The sequence below is a fragment of the Porites lutea genome, chromosome 10 (genome assembly GCF_958299795.1).
Source record: "Porites lutea chromosome 10, jaPorLute2.1, whole genome shotgun sequence".
Lineage (NCBI taxonomy): Eukaryota > Metazoa > Cnidaria > Anthozoa > Scleractinia > Poritidae > Porites > Porites lutea.
Window position 1 is genome coordinate 23,651,073 of NC_133210.1, and position 26,354 is coordinate 23,677,426.

Here is a 26,354-nt window from a genome sequence, read left to right on the forward strand (position 1 = left end):
GCTACCATTATTGAAAAGAAAATCATTGTTGTATGACACATGGATCAGGCGATGGATGCCAGTTACCCAGAGAATGCTACTGACTCTAACAATATCAATTCTTCATATCGTAATGCATCTTCAGAGAATTTTACTGATGATGCTTGGGCTTCATTTTCTGACAGTTATCAGAAGGAAGTGTGCAGGGTAAGACTTAATTTTCACAGTTGCTAAACCAGTGTAGATCTGAAATTTGAGGATCTTGTATTTACACCTGTAGCACTAATGCTGTCTTCATTGACCTACCTGGAGAGGAACACTCATTATCAATTCAGCCCCCAAGTCATTTTTGATGACTCCAGCTGGAGCTTTATCTATTCGTAATTTCAGATAATTATATGTACTCATTAGCTTCATGCACAACAGCTCCGGTCCCTGTACTATGTTGAAACTGATATTACAGCTGACACATGTAACAGAACACAGCTGGTCTTGTTTATTTAGAATTAACAGCATGAAAATAATTAGATAAATTCATTAACAAAATTTTCTAGATTACCTAAGCATGACGTTGTACATATGTAGAGAATTAAAGGCGAAGTGTTTGTGTGTGAAGTAAGGACGACTGGTTCTTTGTAGCTGATCATGTCAGACTAAAAACTACTATATGAGAAGGTTTCAGTAACAGTTTTAAATGTCAAAATATTCAAATTAAAGGACTGTTGTAAGGCCTAGGCCAAACGTTGAACTTTTCATGAGATGTTCGAACCAAACTCTAATTTGGGTTGACCTAAATTAAGATCGTCTGTTGGGTCAGATGTAAATTTTAGGACGTGTCGAACCATTAATCAGACCAAAAAACAATTTTAGCCAAACAACACTTATTTATTTGTTTAGTTTGTTGCATGTGAAAATCAAGGGTTGCCCTGGAGACAATCTTCAGACGTTCTCTATTCATCGATCTGAAGCAGATGGATAGAATGTGTTGGACGATCCAAACTCATTCAGATGAACTTAAATGAGGCAGATGTTGAACTTTTCATGGACTTTACTCAATAAGTTTGGTTCGTCTCATGAAAAGTTCGATGTTTGGCGGAGGCCTTAGAGGACTGCGTTTTAGTGTCCTAGCTGATTGGCCCCGGCCATAGAGTGTATCGTATAAAAATATCTAGGGTTGTCCTGATTAAATAAATGTAATATGTATTAAAAAATTCTTTGCATTTAAGGCCTTTTTTTTCAATCAAGTGATACTTTTCTTTGTAATGATTTGAGTTACAGTACATCAGTCATGAGCTAATTAAGAAGCCATGTTTAACAAAATATGATAATGTAATACAATTTTATTAAATTTACTACATTAATATTTTTTTCTGATCTTGTTGTTGTTGTTATTGTAGAAACAAAATCCTGAAGATAAAGCCAACTGTTTTTCTCTGCTTACATTCTGGTGGTTGAACTGGTGAGAAAAATAATTATTGTAAAAGAAACATTTCGGACTGCTTGTGACATGAACATGATCATGCACTCCAAAATTTGTCTTTTGTTTTGTCATCTTGTTCACAAAAAAAAAAAAGACAATCAATGCCTAACAGTATCCCAGTTTGACCAGTATGCAGTTCAGATTTTAATAAAACAGATTTGTTACAAATAAGTACATTTTTCTGGAAGGAACTTGGACTTCTTAAAGAATTCTCAAAGTTTTTTTTCTTCCCATGGTTGTCTTACATTCGAACTGAACAGAATTCAAGATGGGTTTTTAAAAAAAAAATCTGCCCATTCACTCTTGTAGTAAATAAAATCAATATAAAAGTAGGAATTGGAATGTTGAAAAGTCACATCTGAGCTCAGCTGAACATTGTGGTGTACTCAATAATATTTATGGTATTTTTAAGTCTTCTTTAAAAGCACCAAAGGCCCAATCGCAGTGTTATTAATTTTTTAGGATAATCAAAACTGGTTATAAAAGACCGCTAGAAGACAAAGATTTATGGGCATTAAGAAGAAATAACCAGGCTTCTTATATTGTACCAAGACTGAAGAAGAAATGGCTTGAACAACAAAGGAAATGCAGGAGATCGTAAGTATAGCTATCACAAATTTACTACTAACAGTAAACTTATTGTGCAGCTTTTAATGTTGTTAACCTTGCTCCAACTGTCATTGATAATAATAATAATATTAGTGATGATAATGACAAAATACAAAAAAAATTATATATTGATCAATGTCACAATAGAAATGAATAGAAATGAAAATGAATATGACATGAATTTGAATTCATAATGATTTAAGCAAGTTATGCCTAGCTTGTGAAGTGAAATAAAGAGACATGTAACTTAGAATTAGATAATATTTAGGCATTAGCATTATACACTACAAGAACATGATATTGTTCTACTGACAGTGATATTCCTCGTTGAATAGATGAGTTACAGATAACCACCTGCCAGTATATTGAGAATGTTGATTACTGTAAAATAGTACCTATAACTGAACAACAATCACGATTATTTTCAAAGAATGTAATTTTGTTTGGTTTTGAAGGAATGAAGTTAGAGGAAATCAAGAAAAAGATGTACAAGATGAAGATGATTACAAAGAAACTGATAGTTTGTTAGGTAATGAACATGAATCTGAAAATGATGGTGAAGATATATCCATAAGAAGTAAAACAAAGAAGAAGAAAGGCAAGAAAAAGAAGAGGAAAGAAAAAAAGGCTTCCTTGGTATCAGCCCTTTGGAATGGATTATTTGGAGCTACTTTTGCAATAGGTGTGATTTGCAGGCTCTTACATGATGCTCTATTGTTTGTTCAACCTCAGCTTTTAAGGTAATTTTTTAAAATTTGTTTTGATAATGCATCTAACAGTACAAATAAACACCACAACGGACGAGCCACAACAGACAATGACGCACTAATCTGATTATCAGACCTCTCCCCTTATCACTCCTCCGCTCCCAGAAACCTCTGATACTCAGGCTAATGACGTATGAACGAACCCGTGCGAAGCAGTTAGGGCTCCCCTGCATATGTCTACGTGAGACTGCTGACCAGCCGTGTCTCGAGTTTTACTTGTTAGCCTAGATTTCATTTAACCACATTCCAAGTAGCCTAAAGAACTGAGGCGCTATTTCTTTTTTCGCGTTTTTCGTGCGAACGAAGCACGAAGTGGACGTAGAGCGCGAGACACACGCAACAGGAGAAGGCGCGGAGGAAAAATTTTCTGTACCTTCCCCCCATCGTACGAGTCTGGAGCTCCTCGCCCGCCAAAAAAAAACCGCGGAAAAAATATTAGTGGCGAGAAAAAAGTAAAGGAAAATTAAGAAAATATTGTTGTTGTTTGTACAGATCTATTTGCTATTTTCTTTTTTATTTAGGTTGTTGGTTGAATACACTGAAGACAGAAGTGATTGGTTTGGGGAATGGAAGGAATGGAAAGGTTATGTTTATGCTGGATCAATGTTTGTGGCAGCAGCTATTCAGTCTCTTGCTCTTCACCAGTATTTTCAAATTATGAATACAATTGGTATGAGGGTTCGTACAGCTATCATCGGTTTAGTCTATGAAAAGGTACAGGAAAAAATCGTAGGTTTCCAAGCGTACTATTAGACCCAATACTGTAACTTAACTTGCAGTAAACATTGATGCCAGTATTTATAGATCGTTTTCACTGTCACGCGACAAAAAATTTAAATTGGAAACCGTCCAGTGGAAGAAGCCAAGAAAATGACATGCTATAAAAGACTAAAATATAATTGAACAATTTGTCCAAGTCTCAGGTCTTTGTGGCCCACAGTTTCTGGGTTATTTGCCGAAACGTTTCACCCACCTTCGTAGAGCTTTGTCTTGAGACGCCATATTGGTGCACCGTTTTGGTGCACCAATAGACGAGGACGAGGACGGCGACGGCAGTGAAAACGTCGCTGAAAAAATGAATTCGCGTTCTTTCAATCTTCATTGCGATTACTCCAAGTCACTAACTTTGTCAAAAGTGGGCGAACCCTCCTAAAATTCAATTCCTAAGAAAGTAGGCACTTTCACGTCGTAGTCGTGAAGTGACGGCAAAGAAATGTACAAAAAAGCATGATGCACGTGCAAAATTGTTGTTTTGCTAATTAAACCTTTTGCTTTTGTGGCGTTCCCGTTGCCGTCGCCGTCGTCGGATCTTAAGGTCCCTAATATGGCCGCCGGAAAACATCTGGAGTTCACTTTTTCTTTAAAAGCTCTTTCTTTTCACTCGAGAACTAGCATACGTACGCATAAACATATCTTCTAATACTTGAAGTGGTTATACTGCTGAAAATCAAGAGGAGAGACTTGTTTTTTTTTCAACGAGACAGCATTCCTATTTTGGTGTCACGCACTGTGAAAACTCGGAAGTTCAAATTGCTGTATTTTCGAAATGAAACATGCTACGGAAATGGAAACGTATACAAAGATTTACCTTTTGTTTGTCTTCAACCTAGTGTAAAACCTCGCTATTTTAACTTTACAACGTGATGACGTCACAGTGAAAACCAGCTATAGCGTGGCCCCATACTTAAGAAAATGCGGTAATCTACCCATTCGAGAAATTTTTGTAATCACGTGACTGTACGTCCAACCGACCAACCGACCGACCGTCCGTCCGCACCAGAGGCATACCAATGTAAAACAACTCAATAAACAGGTATGGCAACTCGAGGTTTTTTTGGCGGGGAATCGCGTAACCACCCGCGTCTTGTAAAGCAGAGACAACTAAAGAGTCGATAAAGACGAAAACGGAAAGGGGGAATTGTTCCTGTATCCGTGTTGTCTAAAGTATTAAGCTTAGATTAATTGTCATGTCCACCAATTTGGAATATAGAAAAAGAGAAAGTAGGCGACAGGCCAGCGAAGCTCAACCAGAAAAAGAGCGACAGAGAGCTAGAGCGAGGACAGGCGGCCCAGACGTAGTGTGTGTCAATAACATGGACAAAATGAGATGAGTCGAATCTGCCATCTGACACTCTTACGAGCCGCTACATTTAAAAACCCTATTATCGAACTAAAATAGCCCTGAAGTCAAAATATAACAAAACAAAGCTAACATACCTTTAACTGAACGTGTCCTTGTCGGTCCTGTCCGGTTAAAGTTACATTTTGTCGAGTTTTGCACTCGTAGGTACTATCCACTAAAGAAGAATTAAAGGCTGTCGTCAAGAAAACGGACCATCTCCACGCGAAGCGCTATAAATTCGCGAATAAGCTTGTAGCGGTGGTGAGAAAATGAGAAATGCTAGCGGCCACTAAGGTGAAAATGAGTTGCAGTGAAAACAAAAGTGAACAAGAACACGTACAACACTGACTTCCTCCATAAAACTTGTAACTAGAAAGTTCCTGGAAGTTTCACGTTGAAGTCTTGCAAAACAACGGCAAAGAAAATTACAAAAAAAGTGTGTTGCACGTGCAAAGTTGCTTTTTTGTTAATTAAACTTATTGTTGTTTTTTCACTGTTCTCGTTGCCTTCGCCGCTTAAGCCTAGTTTTCACTAGCGCATAAGTATGAGCACAGGTACATGTGTAAGCAAGTGAAAACTGGGTCGACATAAGCATAAGCACGAGGCCGGACCAATCATAGGTCACTTTGACCCAGACCTCATGCGAATATATCAAAAGCAATATGGCCGACGCTTCGTCCGCCATCTTGTTTATCATCGGGTAGAGGAGAGCGAATATAAATATGCCATTCTGCCCGTGCGTATGTCCTTATGCGTATGCTTATCCGCTAGTGAAAACCAGGCTTTAGCATTACACTATTTTATATTTTGTTTAAGCAAAATATAAATGCTATCTAGAGCTTCGCTTTTAGCCGTGGCTATATCTACATATTAGCTAATACATAGTTTGATTTCCTTGCTACTGTGCTCTGAGGGCATACGTGTTATTTTAGAACTAAAACGCTATACCTGTGTAGCTTTACTGAGTACCTAGTTAGGGATCGTATGAGAATGGCCATCGAAGCTGTCACAAGTATTGCGTAAAAGTATCGTTAAGTATGCGTCTTTGATGGTCATCAGCCTAGTCCCTAGGCGTTCTCGGCTCAGTCAATCCTAGACTCACTGTGAGCTGTGACTTCACCGAGAACGCGCGGACAAGGGGGCAAGAGAGAACACCAGGGGGCTAGGCTGGATGAGCATATTATTCTTCAGGATTCTTAGACGATCAAGGACACCCCTGTATGGTAACAAAGATACATTAACACTGTATCACGTTTAGTTCTTTTTTTCTCATCAACACGTACTCATTTTTAGCGCCTAGCAGCGAAAAATAAATTTATTTGTAAATATTAACTTCATCGTTTACTGCGAGTAATGATAAACTGACCCTGGATTAGATTCTAATCGGGCCATTGGCTAGCTGGAAAACCTTTTCTTTTTGAGAAGGCGTCTTTTCCATTACACGTTTTTACAAACTTTCTTGTTCTTGAGTTGTAACATGCATGTAAGTTTATTTCTACCATCACATATACTCATAACAGCTGATAATGAGATTTTCACATCGTTAAACTGATTTTTCTGTCATGTTTTTTTAGGCCTTGATGCTAAACTGTAAATCCAAAGGAAAGTCAACAGCAGGAGAGTTGGTCAATCTGATGTCAGTGGATGCACAGAGACTAATGCAACTTATAACATACATCAATTGTCTGTGGTCAAGCCCACTTCAGATTGGTGTTGCACTGTTTTTCCTTTATAACACTCTTGGATTGTCTGTTCTAGCGGGACTGGGAGTCATGCTGCTTCTTGTTCCACTTAATATGTTGTTTGGAAGTAGAATGGGTGCTCTACAGGTAATTGTCTGTTATTATTTCGTTTTAAAAAAAAATTTGAAAGTGCATGATAACATCGATCAGTTTATTGTCTTACTACTACTTTTTTTGCGGGCACTTAGTTTTAGAAAATGAAAGAGGAAAAATATATTTTGCAAGACATGAACTTTAATCTCAGACCCTGACAGAAGAATAGAGTTGATAACAGGGCACGCACAGTCTAAAAAAGTGGTTGAATTCCATTTTTCCTTAAAATGTCCTTTAATTTCTGTTGTAGTCCTTGAAAAGTCCTTGAATTTTCTTTAACTTTGAAAGTAGTGGCCTGGAAAGTGTCTTTTTAATGCCTTTTGGTTGCCTAGGGCAGAATATAAAATCAAAGCCCAGAGAAGTTACAGGTGATTTACATAAAGCGTTTTGTGTTTTATGAAAGAATTAACTATCAATTCAAGACAAGTGGACTGAAAAATGTAAAGACACTGGTGGAGCAAACAGTTAAGCATTAAAGTTCCGTTAGCATGGATTGGGAATATGCATTTATGTACAAATCGGTGACTTACATTCCCAGCAGCTTGTCATTGAAAATGACAATATGCGCATTTGATCATATTTACATGTATTTTGCGCGATATAAATATTAAATTATTATTAAATTATTATTTATGAAAATTGAATGAGGTCCTTGAAAGTCCTTGAAAAGTCCAATTTTTTGTATGAGGCCTGGATAGGAACACAAGCATATATGATTCTGCTATTTACGAAAATCAGGTTGGTCTTCTTTAGTTAGAATGGGAATCTGCACTGGGGCTTCTTAATATTTTAACCCTTTTGCTCCTAAAGTGAATGATGCAGTCTCGTAAAGGTACGGTATAACGGGAATAAAACGTGCAACTTTGTTTGCAATACTGCTGCAAAACGAGTTAAATAGCGATGTTGTGCGTTTTACCACCCATGAATTAAACCTGTCTTGCAGCAAATCAGCTTTTTGCATGTTGCAAAAAAATTTTGCAGAAACACCTAGAGCAGCTCTAGTTCCGCCCCAAATCAAACTTGTTTTGCAGCAAGTGACGTGACACCTGTGTGTGGCTTGACTTTGTTCTCTTCTGGGAAACAAAAAAAGGGCGTTAATGCAGTTGAGCTGTCCAGTGAGTTTACAATCATTTTTCAATTATATACTTTAACAGGTTGAGCAAATGGCTCAGAAAGATGAAAGGGTAAAAATAATGAATGAAATTCTAAGTGGAATAAAGGTAATAATACACGGTACAGTACGATATCTACCTCCTTCCTTTTTAAGATTCTGTCCCAATAGGATGTCTTTACAAAAAACGCCTGCAACGTCGGAAACTAAAATAGTTTTTAGACTGGTGCGGTATACTTGATTTACCTGCATTTACTGTTAGTCTCTCAGTTCTCGCTTTTGTAATTCTCAAGTGTCATACCTTTTTAGGTCTTTGTTTTCAAGATTTTAGTTTTTCAAGATAGTCATCGTTTTTTTTGCTTTTTTTTTTTTTGCTGAGATTTTTTTACCCGATTGTTTCAGTTGTAGGACTTTAATTCAATACCGGTACTTGCTTTTTAGCGAAAAGCTATACATTTCGTAACCACCCTTTTTTTCTCCGTCATATATATGTTAGTTTTCGAGGTTTTAAGCTTAAGATGAAAAAACCCTTATCCTACCCTAAAAAGACTAGTACTTGCTTCGCTACGATAAGCAGTACTTATCTCCTAACATTTCCCTGGGTAAAAAAGAGGATTATACTGTAAATTGTTTTCGTAACTGTTTATGATAATTTACTCTAATTTTCAACGCTTTTCTTTTTTTTTTTTTTAATCGAACGTTGTAACTTTAGATGTTTCTTATTTCAGCCAGATATCCCGACAATCAAACCAAGCCGGTACCTTAATTAGAAAGTGAATGATATCAGTATTATTTAATTTAACAATGCTTTCTCCACTTATATCACAGGTTCTGAAGCTTTATGCATGGGAGGAATCCTTTATGAATGAAATAAAGCAAATACGCAATAAAGAGTTGAAGTCTCTAAGAAATTCTGGCCTCTGGGCCTCGGGCTTTAATTTTACATTTGGCTGTGCACCAATACTAGTAAGTGATATAAGATAACATACATAATGATTAAATACAACATTACTTTGTACCACACAAAAATTCTTAGCCTGTTCACAGACCCCCTATTTTCTTTTCGGAGATCGTCGAAATGCCGAAAAAAAAGAAAACGTCTGTGGACAGGCTAGAAATTATTAAAACAAACACACAACACCTGAGGCGTGTAAAGCCCCGTGCAAACGGACGCAACATTGTTGGCCAACAACTGCCAACATTGTCGGATGTTACATGTTGTGTCCGTTTGCACACCCTGTTGCATGTTGTTGCGAAAGTTTGAAATCGGTCAAACTTTTGAGCCAACAATTCCCAACATTTCTTTGTTCCGTGATCGCCGAAGCGTAACAATGTTGGATCTGTTTGCACAGCTCTTCCAGAATTTTTGAGGGTACGCAGGCACATTGTACATGATCTCCAAAGTCTTGTGGATTGCATCCTTTCTCACGATGCACTACGGGTCTCAACATTGTTGGGAGTTCCTGCATCCGTTTGCACGTAGCTAAAAGTCTGACCAGTTTCAGACTTTGGGCAACAACTCCCTACAACTCGAAACAAAATGCAATAGGGCGGGTGTGCAAACGGACGCAACGTGTAACATCCAACAATGTTGGGAGTTGTTGGCCAACAGTGTTGCGTGCGTTTGCACGGGACTTTAGGTTAACTAAATCACTTCGTCAAGCGACTGAAACTTTCAGATATTTATTCGAAAGTCCGTCACCACGATATAACAGTTTTTGTGTTGGATGACTTTGTGTGTAAGATCTTTTGATAAACTAATGTGAACCTATTAGCTTCATTTACATCTCTTAAATGCAATAAAAACATAGTCATACATGAGCAGCTTTGTTAAAAAAAGGAAACAAACAAAAGCGCAGCCGTAACATTAGTGTCTAAGAAAAACAGTTGCCAAATTTTCATATAATACGGTAGTCAGTTCCTAGCGTCTAGACATTCAGTTTTTTTCCATCTTCCCGTTATTTTTCCTCCTCAGTCGCTTAACGCTTTTTCCCGATGCCTTTAGTACATGCTTCGTAAAATGTTGGAGATAAATAAACTTCATATTTTGTCCAGTTTGTCTTTCTCTTATTATTAACATCTTAAAAGAAAAAAAAATAATTATAAAACGTCCTAAACCGGGCCTGCTGACAATAAATGGTCATCAGACATTACGAAAATTACCGCATGTCCAACAAAGTCTTAACTGTATTTGGATATGAATTCCGGACAAACTTAACCACAAAACGTGAATTTTGCAGAATAAAATTTACCTTTAGCGCATGTGAATTGTCGCATCAAGGAAATAATATTGTTTCAGCAAGTGTATGGCAGATATCCGCCTCTTCCTGCGAATACCAAGCTCAATTTTCGTTAACGACTCATAACGTGTCTAAGATCAAATTATTGCGGTTTAGTCCGACCAAAGTCGGACCTAGCCGAACCGAAGCCGAATGCGCTTTAAAGAAAGACACTTTAATTCTGTCATGCTCTCCTCTGTAAGTTACGGAGACCTAATTCAGTGGGAGAAGGCGAAAATTTAGCATTTTTCCTCTGACGTTAGTTGAGCTGGTTATGATCTATCCTTTGCTCGATTGTGTGAACATTTTCCTCGACCATGTCCTTTTGTTTTCAGGTTGCCGTTACAACCTTTGCTATCTATATATTTACTGGTCACCAACTTACAGCCAGCAAAGCGTTTGTTGCTTTGGCACTTTTTAACGTGTTACGATTCCCACTGGTCATGCTTCCAGATGTTATAGTCACATTGGTCCAGGTAAATATCACGTTGGGGTCAATTTAACAACAATTTTGCAAGTGTTATGTACAATTCAGGCTATTGTTTTAGGGCCCGTAAACAATTATTTACCTGTAGCTACTCTTGTAAAAGTTTTATTAAACTGACCCCTGGTCACATACTTGAGAAGTGCAGTGAAATCAATATTTTTCAAAGTCAAATTTTCTCCAACAGTTTCTTGCACCGTTTCTGACTTTCTTCACCGACGAAGTCAAAAACTACACATCACTATCGTTTCCTTTAGGGTGCTCTGATGATCAGAATTCCTTTTTGATATTTGATGCTGATTCTTAAACCTATTTCTCTGCTCAGGCCAGAGTTTCTTTAAAACGGATTCAGGAGTTCTTAGACAGGGAGGAACTGGACCCTAACAGTGTACAGAAGACGAGATGTAAGTTCACCCTCAGTAGTCTCATACTGACGCTCTGCGTAGTAACTTGAGCCGCTATTTTGCACGCACATAAGCGCATGCGTATCGCAAACCAAATGTCGTCTGTTCCTAACCTTCCATTTTTCTTACTTTTAAATAAGCACTGTGATATTACTTGTTTGCTTTCATTTAACAGACGAACGTGCGACTGCTTTGTTATTTAAGAAATTTGAAAAATGACCACTTAGAACTGCAATTTTTTTTGGATGCCATAATGTGTCTAACTCTGATAAGAGTAGCTGGTTAATGTTTGTTTGAAGTAACCTCTGACACTCTTTGAGAAATAAGAGGTTCTTGTAAGTTATATTACCACATTAGCAGTGCTTATATCTGAAATCCTTTTGTGGTGACTATTGTCCTCATCTCTGTTGCGCTCGCCCAACGAAAAAAGTTACCCACAACTTTTGATTCATTTCTTTTACCATAGCGTATTGGTACTATCCAGTTGGGGCACGGTTCTCGAAACTTCCATGAACTTTTCAGCCCGAAGTCAAAAGTTAATAATGCAAGCACACAAAACAGTCAATTTGTTTTGATAACTGGTAGTTTTTTTTGTGTATTATTTCAGTGTCCTCATCTTCAGTTACAATAGAACATGGTTCATTCACTTGGACTAGCAAGGACTTGCCTGTGTTACATGAGTAAGTATCTGGAGTAGCGCAACTGTTGATAATGGTAATTAATCACTCAGTTCTTCAGTCTAGTTATGTAGCAGAAACACGTGCACATGGCTAGTATTGTAGGCCAGTGAGCGAGAGGTTAGTGGTTTCCTGTGTATTTCAGGTCTCATTAGAAGTTTCATTCTGTTCTGTTTACTTTTGCTGGTTGTTCTGTTGTTTAGTATCTCGCTCAATATTCCAAGTGGCTCCCTGATAGCTGTAGTTGGTCAGGTTGGCTCTGGAAAATCTTCACTTCTTTCTGCAATTCTTGGAGAAACGGAGAAATTACAAGGAAATGTTTTTGTAGAGGTGAGAATCTTTTATCTACTGATCAGGTTAGACTGGTGAAGAAATTCCATTTAATTTTAAAAAAAATGTAACAAAGTGAGAAAACAACATTTTAAATATGCTAACTATGTATGCTACCTATTTTACAGGGTTCTGTGGCATACGTCTCTCAACAAGCTTGGATCCAGAACGATACAGTGCGAGAAAACATTTTATTCAGCAGGGCATACGATTCTACTCGCTATAAACAAGTGATTGATTCGTGCGCATTGAAACCCGATCTGGAAATTCTTCCCGCGGGTGATTCTACAGAAATTGGTGAAAGAGTATGAAACACATTTTTTATGTTCTATTTGTATTTGAAATTTTTACATTGGTCGAGTGTTCTCCATGTATCGCCGGTTATTGTGACCATAAGAAGTTACACTGTAAGTTTGTCATATTCACCCAGGTGGGGGCATGCTAATCGTTTTCAGTAGCTAACCTGGAAAAAGTCTGGAAAATGGAGATAAACTGTGAAAGACTTGAGTTTTTTTTTTTTCCAACGCTATAACATGTACTTTGTAAGTGAATATTTTTTTCGTTTTGGTCAAATTTTATTCAATCTCGCCCGTACTTTGCTGCAGCGCATCATGAAAAACGCTTTGTTTCTTCCTCTATTGATCACCTATTATATTCGATAACCTCGAGTCTGGAAAAAGAAATTACTGTTTTGGAAAAAAGTCGGGAAAATGTCTTGAATTTTGACGCCAAAAATCTGTACGAACCCTGAGTGCAGTTTGTTCTGACTCCTCTAAAATAAGATGAAACTGAGTTATTTAAAATTATTTTCTCTCTTCCTTTTTTTTTTAATAGGGAATAAACCTGAGCGGTGGACAGAAGCAGCGCGTGAGTTTAGCCCGCGCTGTTTACTTTAATGCTGATATCTACTTGTTGGATGATCCTCTAAGTGCAGTAGATACACATGTTGGAAAACACATCTTTGATAAAGTTGTTGGTCCCAGAGGAATCCTAAAAAATAAGGTTAGTTTCTCTAGCTGTCAAGTCATAAAACTGCAGCACAGCGGCCATTACGGATGAAGGGTCAATAGTGTGTACAACTAACCTGCTAACTCCGAATGAATCCGTTAAGGCAATGTTACACGGGACAATTGGCAACGAAGATTTGCAGCGCAGCAGAGCGATGCAACATTATTGCGACATTTTTTTCGAATGGCTCAACATTGTTCCAATATTGTTGCCCTAAAAATCGTCGTGGCAGATCGTCTCGTGTAAGAACACTTTTAGTCGTTGCCGCAACCAGTATCAACTGCAAATCTGTATTCCTGCGCGCATAAAGGATCGATTGCGAATATTAGGGAATACGTTTGATCTGGCTTGACTGCAAATGTTTAGCACTGGTTGCGGTCTGTCTTAAGAATTACTTTCTTATTCTAGACATGCTTGTTGCTTGCGACTCATGGTATTATTATTTCGCACTTTTTGCTATCCATCTTTCGTATTATGTAGAGCCACATTCACATCAAATTTTAAACATGTTTAAAAGCTGTTTAGTTAAACACGGTTTAAAATCGTTTCCTTTATAAAACCTGCTTACTGACTCAAGTTAATTGTAAATTTACCTGCAAATTACAAAACAGGTTAAATTTCATTTAAATCCAGTGTAAAAACCTGTGTTCCAGTTTTCCGTGGGCATTTTCCATTTTTTAAAACCTGGTTTGATTAAACATGTTTAGTTGGTGCGAGTGGCGGAGAACTCATGTGTGGTATTCTGTTTCTTTCTTCTTACAATCTATTTACAGCCTCGTGTGAAACTCTTGGTATTATCTGTGTTTAGCAGTGATTGCTGTGTATCTTAATAGAATCGCTTGCTTGTAACTCATGGTATTATGTAATTAACGGCACTGATTATACTGTTTATCTTTGTAGACTCGCTTGCTTGTAACTCATGGCGTTCACTTCCTACCTCAAGTGGATCAAATTATCGTCATTAAAGATGGAAGAATTTCAGAGGTTTGTTTAAAAGGAAATCCATTTTCGCTTGGTTTTGCAGTTTGGTGTTTGAAATAAGTACTGAGGTGTTGCCTTAATAGTCCGTTTATTATATACATCGTGACATTATTTTTAGTTTTGTGCAAGTACTGCATTTATTGTTGTTGTCGACTGTTCTTTTGAAATGCACATTGTAAAACTCTGTTGCTAAAATCAACGCTTAGGCATGTTAAGATATGTTGTCTAGTTCAATAGAGATTACGGATAAATTCTTTTAAACATTCAGCGCATCACCGAATGTAATCTGTACATTCCACATTGGGAAACACTGCGGAAGCCTTTAGGATTGTAACTGGTCAATGTGAAAAAACAGCATCTAAGTAAATAATAGTGCTCAACAGCGAAGTTAAGAATTATCAATAAGATAGGCCTGTTATCGCGGCTGATATAATTTTATTTTTCAGAGTGGAACCTACTATGAGTTATTGGCTAATTCAGGAGCTTTTGCGGAATTCCTACAAACGTACACATCAGAAAATCATTCAGTTAATTCGCCAGGTAACTGTTTTGTTTTGTTGGGATACTGCTGTTTTTAGAACGCAAAGAATAATCTCTTACTTTCTACTGCTTCCAGGAGATTCTGAATGGTCTTTAAAAAGAAGTGTTTCTAGGACAAGCACAACCGATGTTAAAGAGATCAAGGATATTGACGATGAAGAGGACGATGAAACGGGAAAGATTATTAACAAGGAGAGATCAGAGACTGGGAGGGTAAGGCTCTTTATATATGGAGAATTTAACTTGTCTGGTAGTAGGGTCACTCGCCTACCCGAGCTACCCTGAGCGAGCCGACTTTTCATACATTTCCTTACACAACGTGGTGAACCGTCTACAAGGGAAAGTAAAGGTTGACTCAGGTAGAGGGGTGACCCGCCTAACCTCCTTCTAGCTGGGCCAACTTTTATACCTATAAACACTTTCGCTCGCCCAGCCGGGTCAAGTCGGTCAAGATGAGACAATCAGAGCATGCGCGGCTGCTGTTTTTAAACTATCAGATCATGTGCGAGCGCTTTTGGCCCGAGCAAAGGATAGCACTCATCTCCATACTCCAAACTGACATTTCCCTCTCACAAGTCATTCTGCCCAGACATTTCCCTTTTCCTACATGAAATTTCAAGGTCTCTTGAAGTTTCTGCTTGAGAAATGTTCATGAAAGTCTAAGGGGTGTTTACATGAGAAAACTCGCACCGGTGCGAGTTTCATACCGGGATGACTTTTTGATTTCGCATCGCGTTTACATAATGACTGGGTCATTTCATATCTCGTTATTTGAAGGTACACTTCAGGACGATAAAATACACGTGTGATTCAAAATCGCAACATTACGCATGCGCTACCCGTTCCAGTCTACCGGGAGACCGATTTCACACCGAACGGTTGGACGTTTCGCGTTTACGTGATACCGTTGCGAGATTTCGTACCGGAGGGAAATTCTCGCCCCGGTACAAGAACCGGGCTGAACTCACGCCGGGGGGTGACTCGCGCCGGTATGACATTTTATGGTCGTATCATGTAAACAAATATAGAGCCATGAGAGGAAACCGGAGTGAACTCGTTCCTAGGCGAAAGTCGCCCCGGTGTCATGTAAACACCCCCTAAGTCTCTTCAAGTTTTTAAGGAAAAGAAGTTCAGAAGAGTGTCAGAAGGAATCGAACCCGGAGCGAAGAATCTGCAGTCCATCACCTATAGCACTACACCACTGAGGATTTGTTGGCGTTTGATGGTGTGATTTGAAGATACATAGCAACAACCCTAACCCTGAATAGAAGCTAACCGTTTATCGATTCAGTGCTTAACCCTAATCACTATTCTCAGGGCTTAACCTTAATCAGTATTGATAGTCAGTGCGGGTCCTTCCTTTGTAGAGAAATACTTTATGTATGAATCATAATGTGTAAACGTCATTTTGGAGTATGAGCTCCGGGCAAAGAGATCAACTTTTTTCTCCTATAAACACTCGCTAAAACTGTTTCGGCTAGGAGGGTGACACTTAATAAACCCGCTTCATATCTGAAGAGTAACGGAGTAATCTCAGTACTACAGGCATTGACCTAACTGCATACGAACGTGAATTCATGTGCGGGCTTAATGTACGGTTTTACGGTGTTCGCTGGTGTGGCTCAGCTGTTGCAAGCGTGGTATTCATCCTTTGGACTGAGAAGCCTGTCCCAAGACCTTACTTTCTAAATAGCTTAGGTTCGTTTCTCCTTTATATGAATTTTATTGTGTTCTCTTTTGACCAACAATTGCAGAACGATACCTAACGCCATAAGGGGTAGATTTAGAGGCTGGGGGCTGAGAGCTTTAAAAACCTTTACAGTTTTCGTTGTAACGGTCGACTCTCTAAGACGGTGTACCTTTGGGACCGACACTATGAGTTCAGATGTCCCTCTTATAGAGAGTCAACTGAAATAGTAAAGAAAGGCGGGGACGCAAGTTTTGGGTGTCCATTTTGGCAAGGTGTCCGTCAAAAGAGAATTGACTGTATTTTAAAAGCATTTGTACCGCTAATTTGCTTCTTTTGTGTTTAAGGTCAAATTCTCTGTACTTGTATCATACCTTAAGTCTATTGGTACTTGCATGTCACTGACTATCATCTCCATGTTCCTGATGATGGAAGCTTGCACAGTTGGCGCGGGAGTGTGGTTAGCTTACTGGAGCTCTGCAAATATAACGACAAATGAAAAAAGAAACTTTTATCTCGGTGTTTATGGTGGTATTGGACTTGGTCAAGGACTGTTCACCTTTCTACAGGCTATAACTGTTACCCTTGGATCCATAGTGGCCTCGCGCAGGTCAGATGTTTTACCTTATTTTCACATATTTCGTGTCATTTAAGTAGGAAGTGAGGAAAAAAAGGTTAAGCATCACGCCAAAGAATAGCTCAACAGCTTTCACTAAAGCTATAGTTTCAGTCCACTGACTCTAAGACGGACACCTTTGGGATCGCACTCAGAGTCCGTCTTAGAGAAATGTCTGTCTTAAAAAAAGTGAAAAAAAGGCAGGGACCACTTCTAGGTGTTCGTTAAAGCGAGGTGTCCGTTAAGAGAGAGCTGAATGAGTTAAAAGTAACATTGTAGAGAAAATGGGTGTTACTTGGCGATGCAGAAAGTCCTGGGGGGACTCCCCTATATAAGCCATATAGGTATGTGCCGCCCCAAAGGGTAGGGTTTTGCGCCGTTTTGGTCTGGAATCGGGTGAGGCTTTCAAGGGAACTACGGGTGTGTCCGAACGTATTTATCGTTTCAATTCCAAATGAGTAAGAAAGAAAGAGAAATAGGCAATTCGAATGGGATTTTAAGATACCTTTTTTGTTGCTGTTCTAATCTAAGTATTGATGACATAATTTCTTTAAGGCCAGGTATGAGAATGGGTGTGAAAAATCAATGACATTTTGTGGTCTGAAATAGGGTCAGGATTTGAAGAACCGGGCGGCACACCCCACCAAGAATTCCCATGAGTACCCCCTCCCCCCCCCCCCCCCCCACTTTCCTCTTCGCACTGTGCACCCGTCCGCAAAACCAAGAAACTACCGAAAAAATTTAAGCACTGCGGGGCCAAAGTACATGCAGCTCAACAGCTTTCACTTAAACTATGGATATGTAGGAATCTCCTCCTTCGCCGGAGATAAGAGTAGAGCGTTCTCGTACAGCTAGCGTATATATTTTAACAAGAAAGGATAATCCTCTTTTCATGTTGCCCTTCATCTGATCATATGGAGATCGTGTCTAAAGTAAGTGATCGTAAGGTAGCTTTAAACATTGTTCGATCATGATTCAAACAGTACACGCCCGATGTGAACAAAGAAAAAAACTAAAGGCTCCGTTCAAAAATATCCGGGTACGTATGGATGGGACCTTAGTTAACATGGTACAATACATTTCCTAGGAACTTCCCTCTTTTTCTTTACAGGTTGCATAATATACTTTTGAATAACATCATGCGTGCACCGATGAGCTTTTTTGATACAACTCCTCTTGGAAGAATTGTAAACAGATTTTCGAAGGACATGGATGTCATTGACGAGAACTTACAGCGAGCTTTAACGGACTTTCTTTGGTGTTTCTTTGACGTGATCGGGATGATTGTGGCGATCAGTTATGCCACTCCACTTTTTTTGACGATACTACCGCCCCTTGCTGTTCTCTACATATATATTCAGGTGAGAATTCAAGCCACCACCTCTAGTCACTGCGGGGCAAAGGTGTTGCGGGTTTAACCAACCTTTCTCGGGAGTCTCTGGGTTGGCGCGTTTGCAAGGCAAGGAAAAGCCGAGGAAGAACTGGCTCGCAGGTCTGGGAAGAGTCTCTCGTATAAAAGTCACAGAGATGCTCTTAATTTGTCTCGCTTAGAGATGTGAACGTTCAAGTGTTAGTCTTACTAGGGGTGGTCAGGACGGAAAGCTAATATTTTTACCGATACGGATACCTCTTAGGATGGGATGCAACTATATATACAAAGAAAACGAAACGCGGTCAGCTGGCAATTGGTTACCTGTTCCAGTGTGGTCTCCTTCAGCAGTGCAATTAAAACCTTTCCAAGCCCAGGTTAGAGACCTTCTCCCCTCGGGCGCGTAGGATACAGTGTTGGAAGGACTCGCCTCCCCTGCGCAGTTCGGTCTCTTCCCCTACTCCTAGACTTAGCGCTATATGTAGGTTGACTTTGTTGTTTGTTCTCCTCCTGGCTCCATGTAATTTTTCTCGCCGTACCACCTGTTTTAAATCCTTCAAAATTCCAAGTGGCTTTAACTTAGAAACAAAACCACACAAAAGACGAAAAGCTGTACAGGAAAGAATGCAGCAGCTAAGCGCGAAAACAGAAGGACAGTGGTAAGGGTGGGAAAACGTTCATGCATACGATGTCCTTTATTTGGTAGAGTACGATGCAAGCCGAGACCATTTTCTAAATATTCTCTCCACAGAGAGTTTATGTGGCCACTTCCAGACAGTTGAAAAGAATCGAGTCCGTTAACCGTTCACCGATCTACAGTCACTTTTTGGAGACGATCAACGGTGCCTCAACCATCCGGGCATTTTCACAACAGCAGCGCTTTATTGGGGATAATTATCACAGAACAGATGAAAATCAAGTTGCGTACTATTTATCAGTATCCTCTAATAGGTAAGAAGTGTTTTCTATCCAGAATCTTGTACGTTGCTTCGAAGGAGAATTGAAAGGTTAGATATGTAAGTAAATTGACAGGACCACACCACATAGCTTGTAACATTGACTAAAATGCCAAGCTTAGTAAATGTGGTCTTGACAGAAGCACTGAACAAATTTAAGCTGGTCTTGGGTTCTGCAGCTATCAAAATAATTACAAGGTACAGTTATATCGCACATCCTCGAGGACGGTTCGCTGATTCAGACGTCTCGAATCCAAGACAATGTAGGATATTTAGCTGTTCAAGTGAGGTGGCCGTGCACATGTTTGAAAATGTCTTTCTTTTCGCAGATGGCTTGCAGTTCGTCTTGAGTTCATTGGGAACTGTTTGATATTATTCGCCGCATTGTTTGCTGTTTTAAGCAGAGATAAAATCATGAGTGGATTAGTAGGCATGTCATTAACTTATTCATTACAGGTATGACCACTGTAGACGAATAAATGGATTTATTGCGGGCTCCTCTTGTCGCCCGCAATCCTAATCTCCAGGTTGTTATTACGCATGCGTCGCATTTATGCAGCCAGCATTCGTTTGGACTTCCACTAAGAATGAATGGAATGCACAGAACGCAATTTGATCACGCGCGTTTGGATTTGCTATCACTCGTAGTATGATCACACGTGCTTTGACTATGTGTCGCGTGAAACTTACGCAAAGCACAGCGATGTAGCAAAAGCGCTTCGTCGTCGCCCGCACTCCGTAACCTATGTTTATTACCAGTTATCTATTCTAAACATTTCGCAGTTTCTAACTAGCTCCATGCCCCGGCTAATTCTTCATAACCAGCTAGCGCTTACTTTAATTAGACGTGGATGGATGCGAGAAATACCTTATTGTTAATGATATATGAAATAAATCATATCTGAACTGTGGAAATGAAATGAAAATGAAGAAATGATCGTCGTAGTGAACGCAATTTATGCAATTGCCATGAATTGCATAAAGAAGCCTGAAAAAAATTCAAACTTCAACGGAGTTTGAGCCCGTGACCTCGCGATACCATTAACACTCATTTCTTTCACGGGAACATATGAACCCACCATTGACCTGCTTACAACGTCAGTGGCTTCATAGCTCAGTTGGTAGAGCATCGCACCGGTATCGCGAGGTCACGGGTTCAAACCTCGTTGAAGTCCTGATTTTTTTTTCAGCTTCTTTACGCAATTGAATAAATTGCGTTCATTGCGACGATCATTTCTTCATTTTCAAATACCTTACTCTCACTTAAATTCGCGAGTATTAAATTTTGCGATTTTTACGATTTTTGCGATTTGGGAAAAATCGCGAAATAAAATACTCGCGAAATTAAGTGAGAATAGGTATACCTTCAAGTCGATCAACCTCGTTTCCAGGCGCGCCAGCCTCGCTGTTTAATTAGTCACGGTTATTCATACACTAAATATCTACGTTGAGCGTATTCTTTTTGCTTCTTGGTCTCGGTCCGTTCTTTTTGTATGGTTATTTAGGCCTTGTCCACACGCATCCAGACATTTTTTAAAAAGGAGATTTTTTCCTCCGTTATCGAAGAAATACGCGTGCACACATGGCGTATGAGAATCGCGTTTTCGCCCGTCCACACGAAAACGCTAATACGATTGAAATACGATAGCATCATTCATTTATTCATTCATTTATTTTTGCCATTTACCGGAAATACAACAACAATATACAGAAATTTATAATACATTTAAGATAATATACAATATTTTAACTACAGAGCATGTACTTTATGATGTATGACATCATCGTTTTCGAAAACCTCGGTTTTTTCCTAACTGTTTACACGAAATAATAAGGCGGTGTTATCAAAAAAATACCTTCGGGCGCCCTTTTAGAAAACCTGCGTTTTAAGTGCCCGAAAACGCCTTTTACGTTTGCACGGAAGGCTAAAACGGAGAACAAATTCTCCGTCTTCTTAGATATCCGGATACATGTGGATGGGGCGTTACGTTGTCCTTCTCTGTAGAGAAACATCGTAGATTCTCACTCAAATTTTTATTATTGTTTTATTGTTAAGATCACTGATACGCTTAATTGGATGGTGCGAATGACAAGTGAATTGGAGACTGATCTCGTTGCTGTTGAAAGAGTGAAAGAATATTCAGAAACAGCTACTGAAGTGAGATTCTTTTAACTTAAAAAAATTTTTGTTTTTAAATTTTTATACATTAGGTGCTTACAATTAATCGTGACATACCAGTTTTGTTATAGAAAGCGTTAAATAAACTGACAAGTAGGTCTCATTTGATTAGTAGCATTGAAAGATTTTATCTATTGGCATAAAAACGTAGGAAAACGAATGGTGCTGAAAATGATTATGTTTTACAGCGTACTAAACATTGCCTCATAAAAGTGTCTCTTACATTTTGTCCCTTTCCCTTACATTTTGTCCCTTACATTAAGCTTAATAATGAATAAATGGTCTTATTTATGGATTGTAGCGGTAAATATTCATTCAGTGAACTTTTCTTACATAACCTTCGTCGCAGCATACTTACCTTCAATAATTTACGTCACAGATTTTAAAGAAAGTGCTCTTTAGAAGGTTTCTTTACTATTACAAGAAATAAGGAGAAGTTATGCAACTAAAACAAGTAAGCGTTTGACTTAGATTTCACTTCAGACCCCATTTCATCGACCAAAAGGTTTAGCAAGTTGTTTGTAAACAGCCGACTCACATATTTGTCCTCCTTTGTATAGTCTCTGTCACATAGTCTTTGTCTGATTTGCTTTGTTACAGGCCGAATGGATTAAACCAGACAATCGACCCCCAGATGACTGGCCTAATACCGGTGGTGTTGTCATAGAAGAATTTGACTTGAGATACAGAGAAGGATTGCCTCTTGTACTTAAACAGATCAACTGTGATGTTAAACCGGGAGAAAAGGTATTCAGTATTATGGTGTGTTAACTATTGATTAAACAGGAAGATTCAGCTCAACACACTTGTTGGGGGACGTTCAAACTTCGTACCTTGGTTGAAGATTTCATAAACAACACAACCCAAAAGGAAATTGCTAGTTATTACGTGGTGCAAAGAAAGACTGTTTCAAGGTAAGACTTAACATTGCCTTTCAATCTTGCCGTTCCAACAGATTGGTATTGTGGGCCGCACAGGAGCTGGCAAATCGTCCCTGACTTTAGCTTTGTTTCGCATTCTGGAGAGAGCTGGGGGAAGGATTTCAATTGATGGAATTGATATCGCTACGATTGGACTGCACGATCTACGCTCTAGACTCACTATCATTCCACAGGTGATAACATTTATTCTGAACCAAGCTAAAGAAACAGCCACTATCTTTCCACCTGGTAGTGACAGTAGAATATAGTATGGACAAGGGGGACGAGTAAACTGCATAAGCCTGTGTTCTTGAGAAAACTGCAAAGAAAAGCTCTTTCGCATACCATTGGACTCCACATAAGTTTAATACGCCTGGTCAGAGTAGGCACGTAAGGTGTGCACACGTTTGTGATTTATGCTGCGTTCGATTGACCTTATTCTTGAATCGGAGTACAAAGAATAATCCAGATTATCCGTTCGGTTGACCTGCTTTTCCAGTTCTGGAATAATTTTTTCAAGTATTCTGCTTCAGGGAGTGAATCCTTGGAATAAAACGGAATATCGAGATCATTTTTCTTGTGTCGTGGTCGGTTTCTCAAAACAAAGACGGAGTTTGCGTTCTAGTCTCGTTATCAGATTCCAGAGGCATTGAATTAAAGCGTTAAGCTTAAAGTACCTGACATAATTAAGTAAGTCTGCCATAGTTCCTAAGCGTAGCATTAAACATTCGCTTTTGAGACTCTCTGGCCTTCGACTTTACTTTTAGCGTCCCGTGCTGTGTTATAACAACAGAAACGATGACACCACCGTAAGGAAAAAACTGTTTCACTTTGTTTGTCAAATCAACTGTGCATTTTGATTCATTAAGAGATTTCTCTCTCATCAGGACCCAGTGTTGTTTTCTGGAAGTGTCCGTTCAAATCTTGACCCGTTTAATAAACACGGCGACGAGGAACTGTGGAAAGCACTAGAAGTTAGTCATTTAAAGAGTTTCGTTTCCGGACTGAGTGACGGACTACAACATAAGATAACAGAAGGAGGAGAAAATTTAAGGTGATATGTTATAATATATTTCAGTGAGCCTTTACATTTTACTGTACAATCCTTTCGACTAGAGATTTAAATTTTCTGTAGCATGAAGCCCTATTGGCCTTTAATTTGTGGAGCTAGTTTCACATTATATGCAAATGAATGGCTGAAGCTTCACGTAACTTATGGTTTATCAGTTTGTCAGGCGCATATCTAACTCACCTTAGGGGCTGTTTCCACTAGGTTTCTGGACACCGGTGCCTGGCTGCGGGCACAAAATGGTGTTGTAATCACGCCCTAGGTACCATATATATATAATTGTGCATATAGTTGCTCCATTTTTCCTGTCAGACGCCATTTTGAAACGTGACCGTAACAGGCAGTTATGGGTACGCAAAGCAGTGGATTGCTTCGGAATTAAGGGACAATGTGTGCACACATTGACACGGTGCCCACTTTAGTGAACGAGAACAAGGTCTTAACCTTGTACTTTGGCACCGGCACCTTCCGAGGATTCTGGCGTTTCAACTTGACAAAAACGGTGTGTTCACATTAACGCCCAGCGAGTACCGTACTTCGGTAGCGTGCCCAAGTACCAACGGTGAACACTGCCTTAGAAGCAAAACGTGTATCTGATTAATATTTTGTAACTTTTCCTCGGCTGTCCCTGTAATAACGCCAGAGCTCTAGAGAAATAGATTAGGCATCCGGGATAGGTTAAGCTTTTCAGTTATATTAACACAATGTCCTCTTTCCCACAGTGTCGGTCAGCGACAGTTAGTATGTTTAGCTCGCGCGTTACTCCGCAAAAGTAAACTCCTTGTTCTTGATGAGGCCACAGCTGCAGTGGATCTGGAAACAGACGAACTCATTCAACAGACAATTCGGCGCGAGTTTGCTGACCGCTCGGTGTTCACTATTGCTCACAGGCTCAATACTATCATGGATTATGACAGGTGAATGGGGGGTGGAGTAAGGGAATCATTTATGTGAGGAAATAAGAAGAGGGCTTGCGCGAGTCAGAAAATGCGGCCAAAATACAAAGCACCACACGCTCTTTCTTTACGGTTCCATATCTTTACTCTTTCATATCACCTTCCTGTTGTTTTTTTATTGTTTTCGAAAGAAGGCTGCTCGTACTTAATTGACATTTACAAGTTAAGACTCATAGTCAGTCACTTCAAAGGCGTCAAAACACACCTTATGTCGAACAGACTAGATATGAAGGAGCTTAAGCAACGACAACGGGGACGGCAACGAAAACGACAAAAAAAGGAATGGGCTAGATTTGCAATACAACAACTCTGCACGTGCATCACACTTTTTTATACATTTCTTTGCCGTCGTTGCACGTATACGACATGAAAGTTCTTAATTTCACGTTCTGTTGAGGACGTCAATTCCAGGCAACGAATTTCCATTTCTTCGTCTGAATTTGCATTCGGCGCTTTAGAATTAAACTCCAGAAAAACTCACCAAAATTTGACAAATTGAACGTGATGGAATAAGCGCGTGTAAGTTTGAACTTCTTAAGTGACGTTTTCGCAGCCGCCGCCGTCGTCGTTGCTTAAGCTCCCTATTACTGGGATTTTGCATACCTTAGTTTCCTTCATACCTTTTTGATTTTTTAAAGGAAATTTTCTTTCAATCCAAGGGGAAATACCTCACCTATTACCCTTGCATTGTTTTACCATCCTAGTCTGTATGTGAATAGGAGATTAAAAAAGATTTGTGTATTTGTGTCTCTCTAGGGTCTTGGTTCTCGATAATGGCGCCGTCGTCGAGTTCGATTCCCCTTCAAATTTGTTGAGTTTAAATGGCGTCTTCAAGAAAATGGCTCAAGATGCAAATTTGGCATAAGTCGTTCTGTTTCGCCATTGACTCTCTACGGATGACGTGCTTTATTGGTGTAAAAGAAGTTTCTAGCAAGAAGGAAATACTGAGGATCGTCTTTGTTACACAGCCAGGAAATATTCCAATTGCAATTTCGTCACGAAAGAAAACAGTGACCTGAGTGGTCAATTGGACACTACTGGACCCAAGGTCACAGTATCGGAATATAGTTATATACTATGATAATTTATATATTTTAACACTTTCTTGAAAATTTTTTAGAAAAATTGTTGACCTCCATAGGCGGAGAAACAGGTCTATAAAGGCGTGCTCGCCTAGTGTATTGTCAACTCTAGAACCTGTCTTTGCTCGTAACCTATAACATTAATAAAGAGGGACAATTCTTACCGTGGATTATTTACGAAACCTGAACTCGGTCAGCCACTGTGAAGCACATCCCACGAATGGACGACTTTGCAGACTCCCTAAATAGCGCAAAAATGTTTACAACCTCGGACCTTTGGAGTGGTCAATAAGATGCCATTTGGATTAAATGCGGCCCCATTTTTCATTTCAGCGCACGATTTAGAGTCTAGTCAGGTCTAAATCGTATTATCTGCCTGTGGTATCTTGATACAGCTGTAACGGTATTATTCACTTTAGTAAGACCAACATTGAGATTTCTTTACGACAGCACAACTTGTTCGTTCCAAGTGCAACTTTACCGCAATAAAAGTTACAGAACTAAGGTCACATGATCTCAACATTCGATATGGCGTTTCCCGCAACTTTCGAAAGCACATGCTATTTAGAACTTGTCGCCGCCAAAGTTAGGGAAAGACGCGGTGTGCTTTCCTGACAAGATCGCTCTTTAACTGTACCACTGTGTGCGAATGCGCTTTCCGGAAGATGAATTTAATAGACACGCCTCAGATTTGTAGTAGGCGCCTTCCTTGTCGCATGTTTACGGTAATGTTATTAATAATAATAATAAAATAATCGCTAGGCAGGGGCAGGCGCTTCCGGCCAACCCTTCTCATTCTACTTTTTAACGCCATCAGGCCAGCGCAAATTCTTAAGTGAAATTTACCTTAACGCCTATTTCCGGGGACTTTGTCTTCAAAAACCTGCAGGCAATTAACACCAAAAAGTGGAATA

The 26,354-nt window shown here is 39.3% G+C and overlaps 1 protein-coding gene across 1 annotated transcript; it reads left to right on the forward strand.

The window, feature by feature from the left end:
- LOC140949825 (multidrug resistance-associated protein 1-like) lies at window positions 1-25,585 on the forward strand. The gene is made up of 27 exons (XM_073398961.1): window positions 1-186; window positions 1,377-1,438; window positions 1,922-2,056; window positions 2,524-2,808; window positions 3,357-3,549; window positions 6,532-6,786; window positions 7,947-8,012; window positions 8,732-8,869; window positions 10,518-10,658; window positions 10,992-11,070; window positions 11,678-11,750; window positions 11,951-12,077; window positions 12,206-12,382; window positions 12,912-13,079; window positions 13,986-14,069; window positions 14,513-14,606; window positions 14,683-14,819; window positions 16,641-16,903; window positions 18,021-18,270; window positions 19,030-19,229; window positions 19,564-19,690; window positions 21,291-21,392; window positions 22,014-22,160; window positions 22,369-22,527; window positions 23,221-23,387; window positions 24,125-24,319; window positions 25,115-25,585. Exons 1-27 carry the CDS (start codon window positions 40-42, stop codon window positions 25,221-25,223), a joined length of 4,080 nt encoding a protein of 1,359 aa, XP_073255062.1. The 5' UTR covers window positions 1-39; the 3' UTR covers window positions 25,224-25,585.
- Window positions 25,586-26,354: the final 769 nt, after the last annotated feature.

Coding starts and splice junctions, on each gene's coding strand:
- LOC140949825 (XM_073398961.1), top strand. CDS start 40: ATGGATCAGGCGATGGATGCCAGTTACCCAGAGAATGCTACTGACTCT. Junction 11,071..11,677: donor CAGTGTACAGAAGACGAGAT/GTAAGTTCACCC, acceptor GTATTATTTCAG/TGTCCTCATCTTCAGTTACA. Junction 23,388..24,124: donor GAAGGAGGAGAAAATTTAAG/GTGATATGTTAT, acceptor TCTTTCCCACAG/TGTCGGTCAGCGACAGTTAG.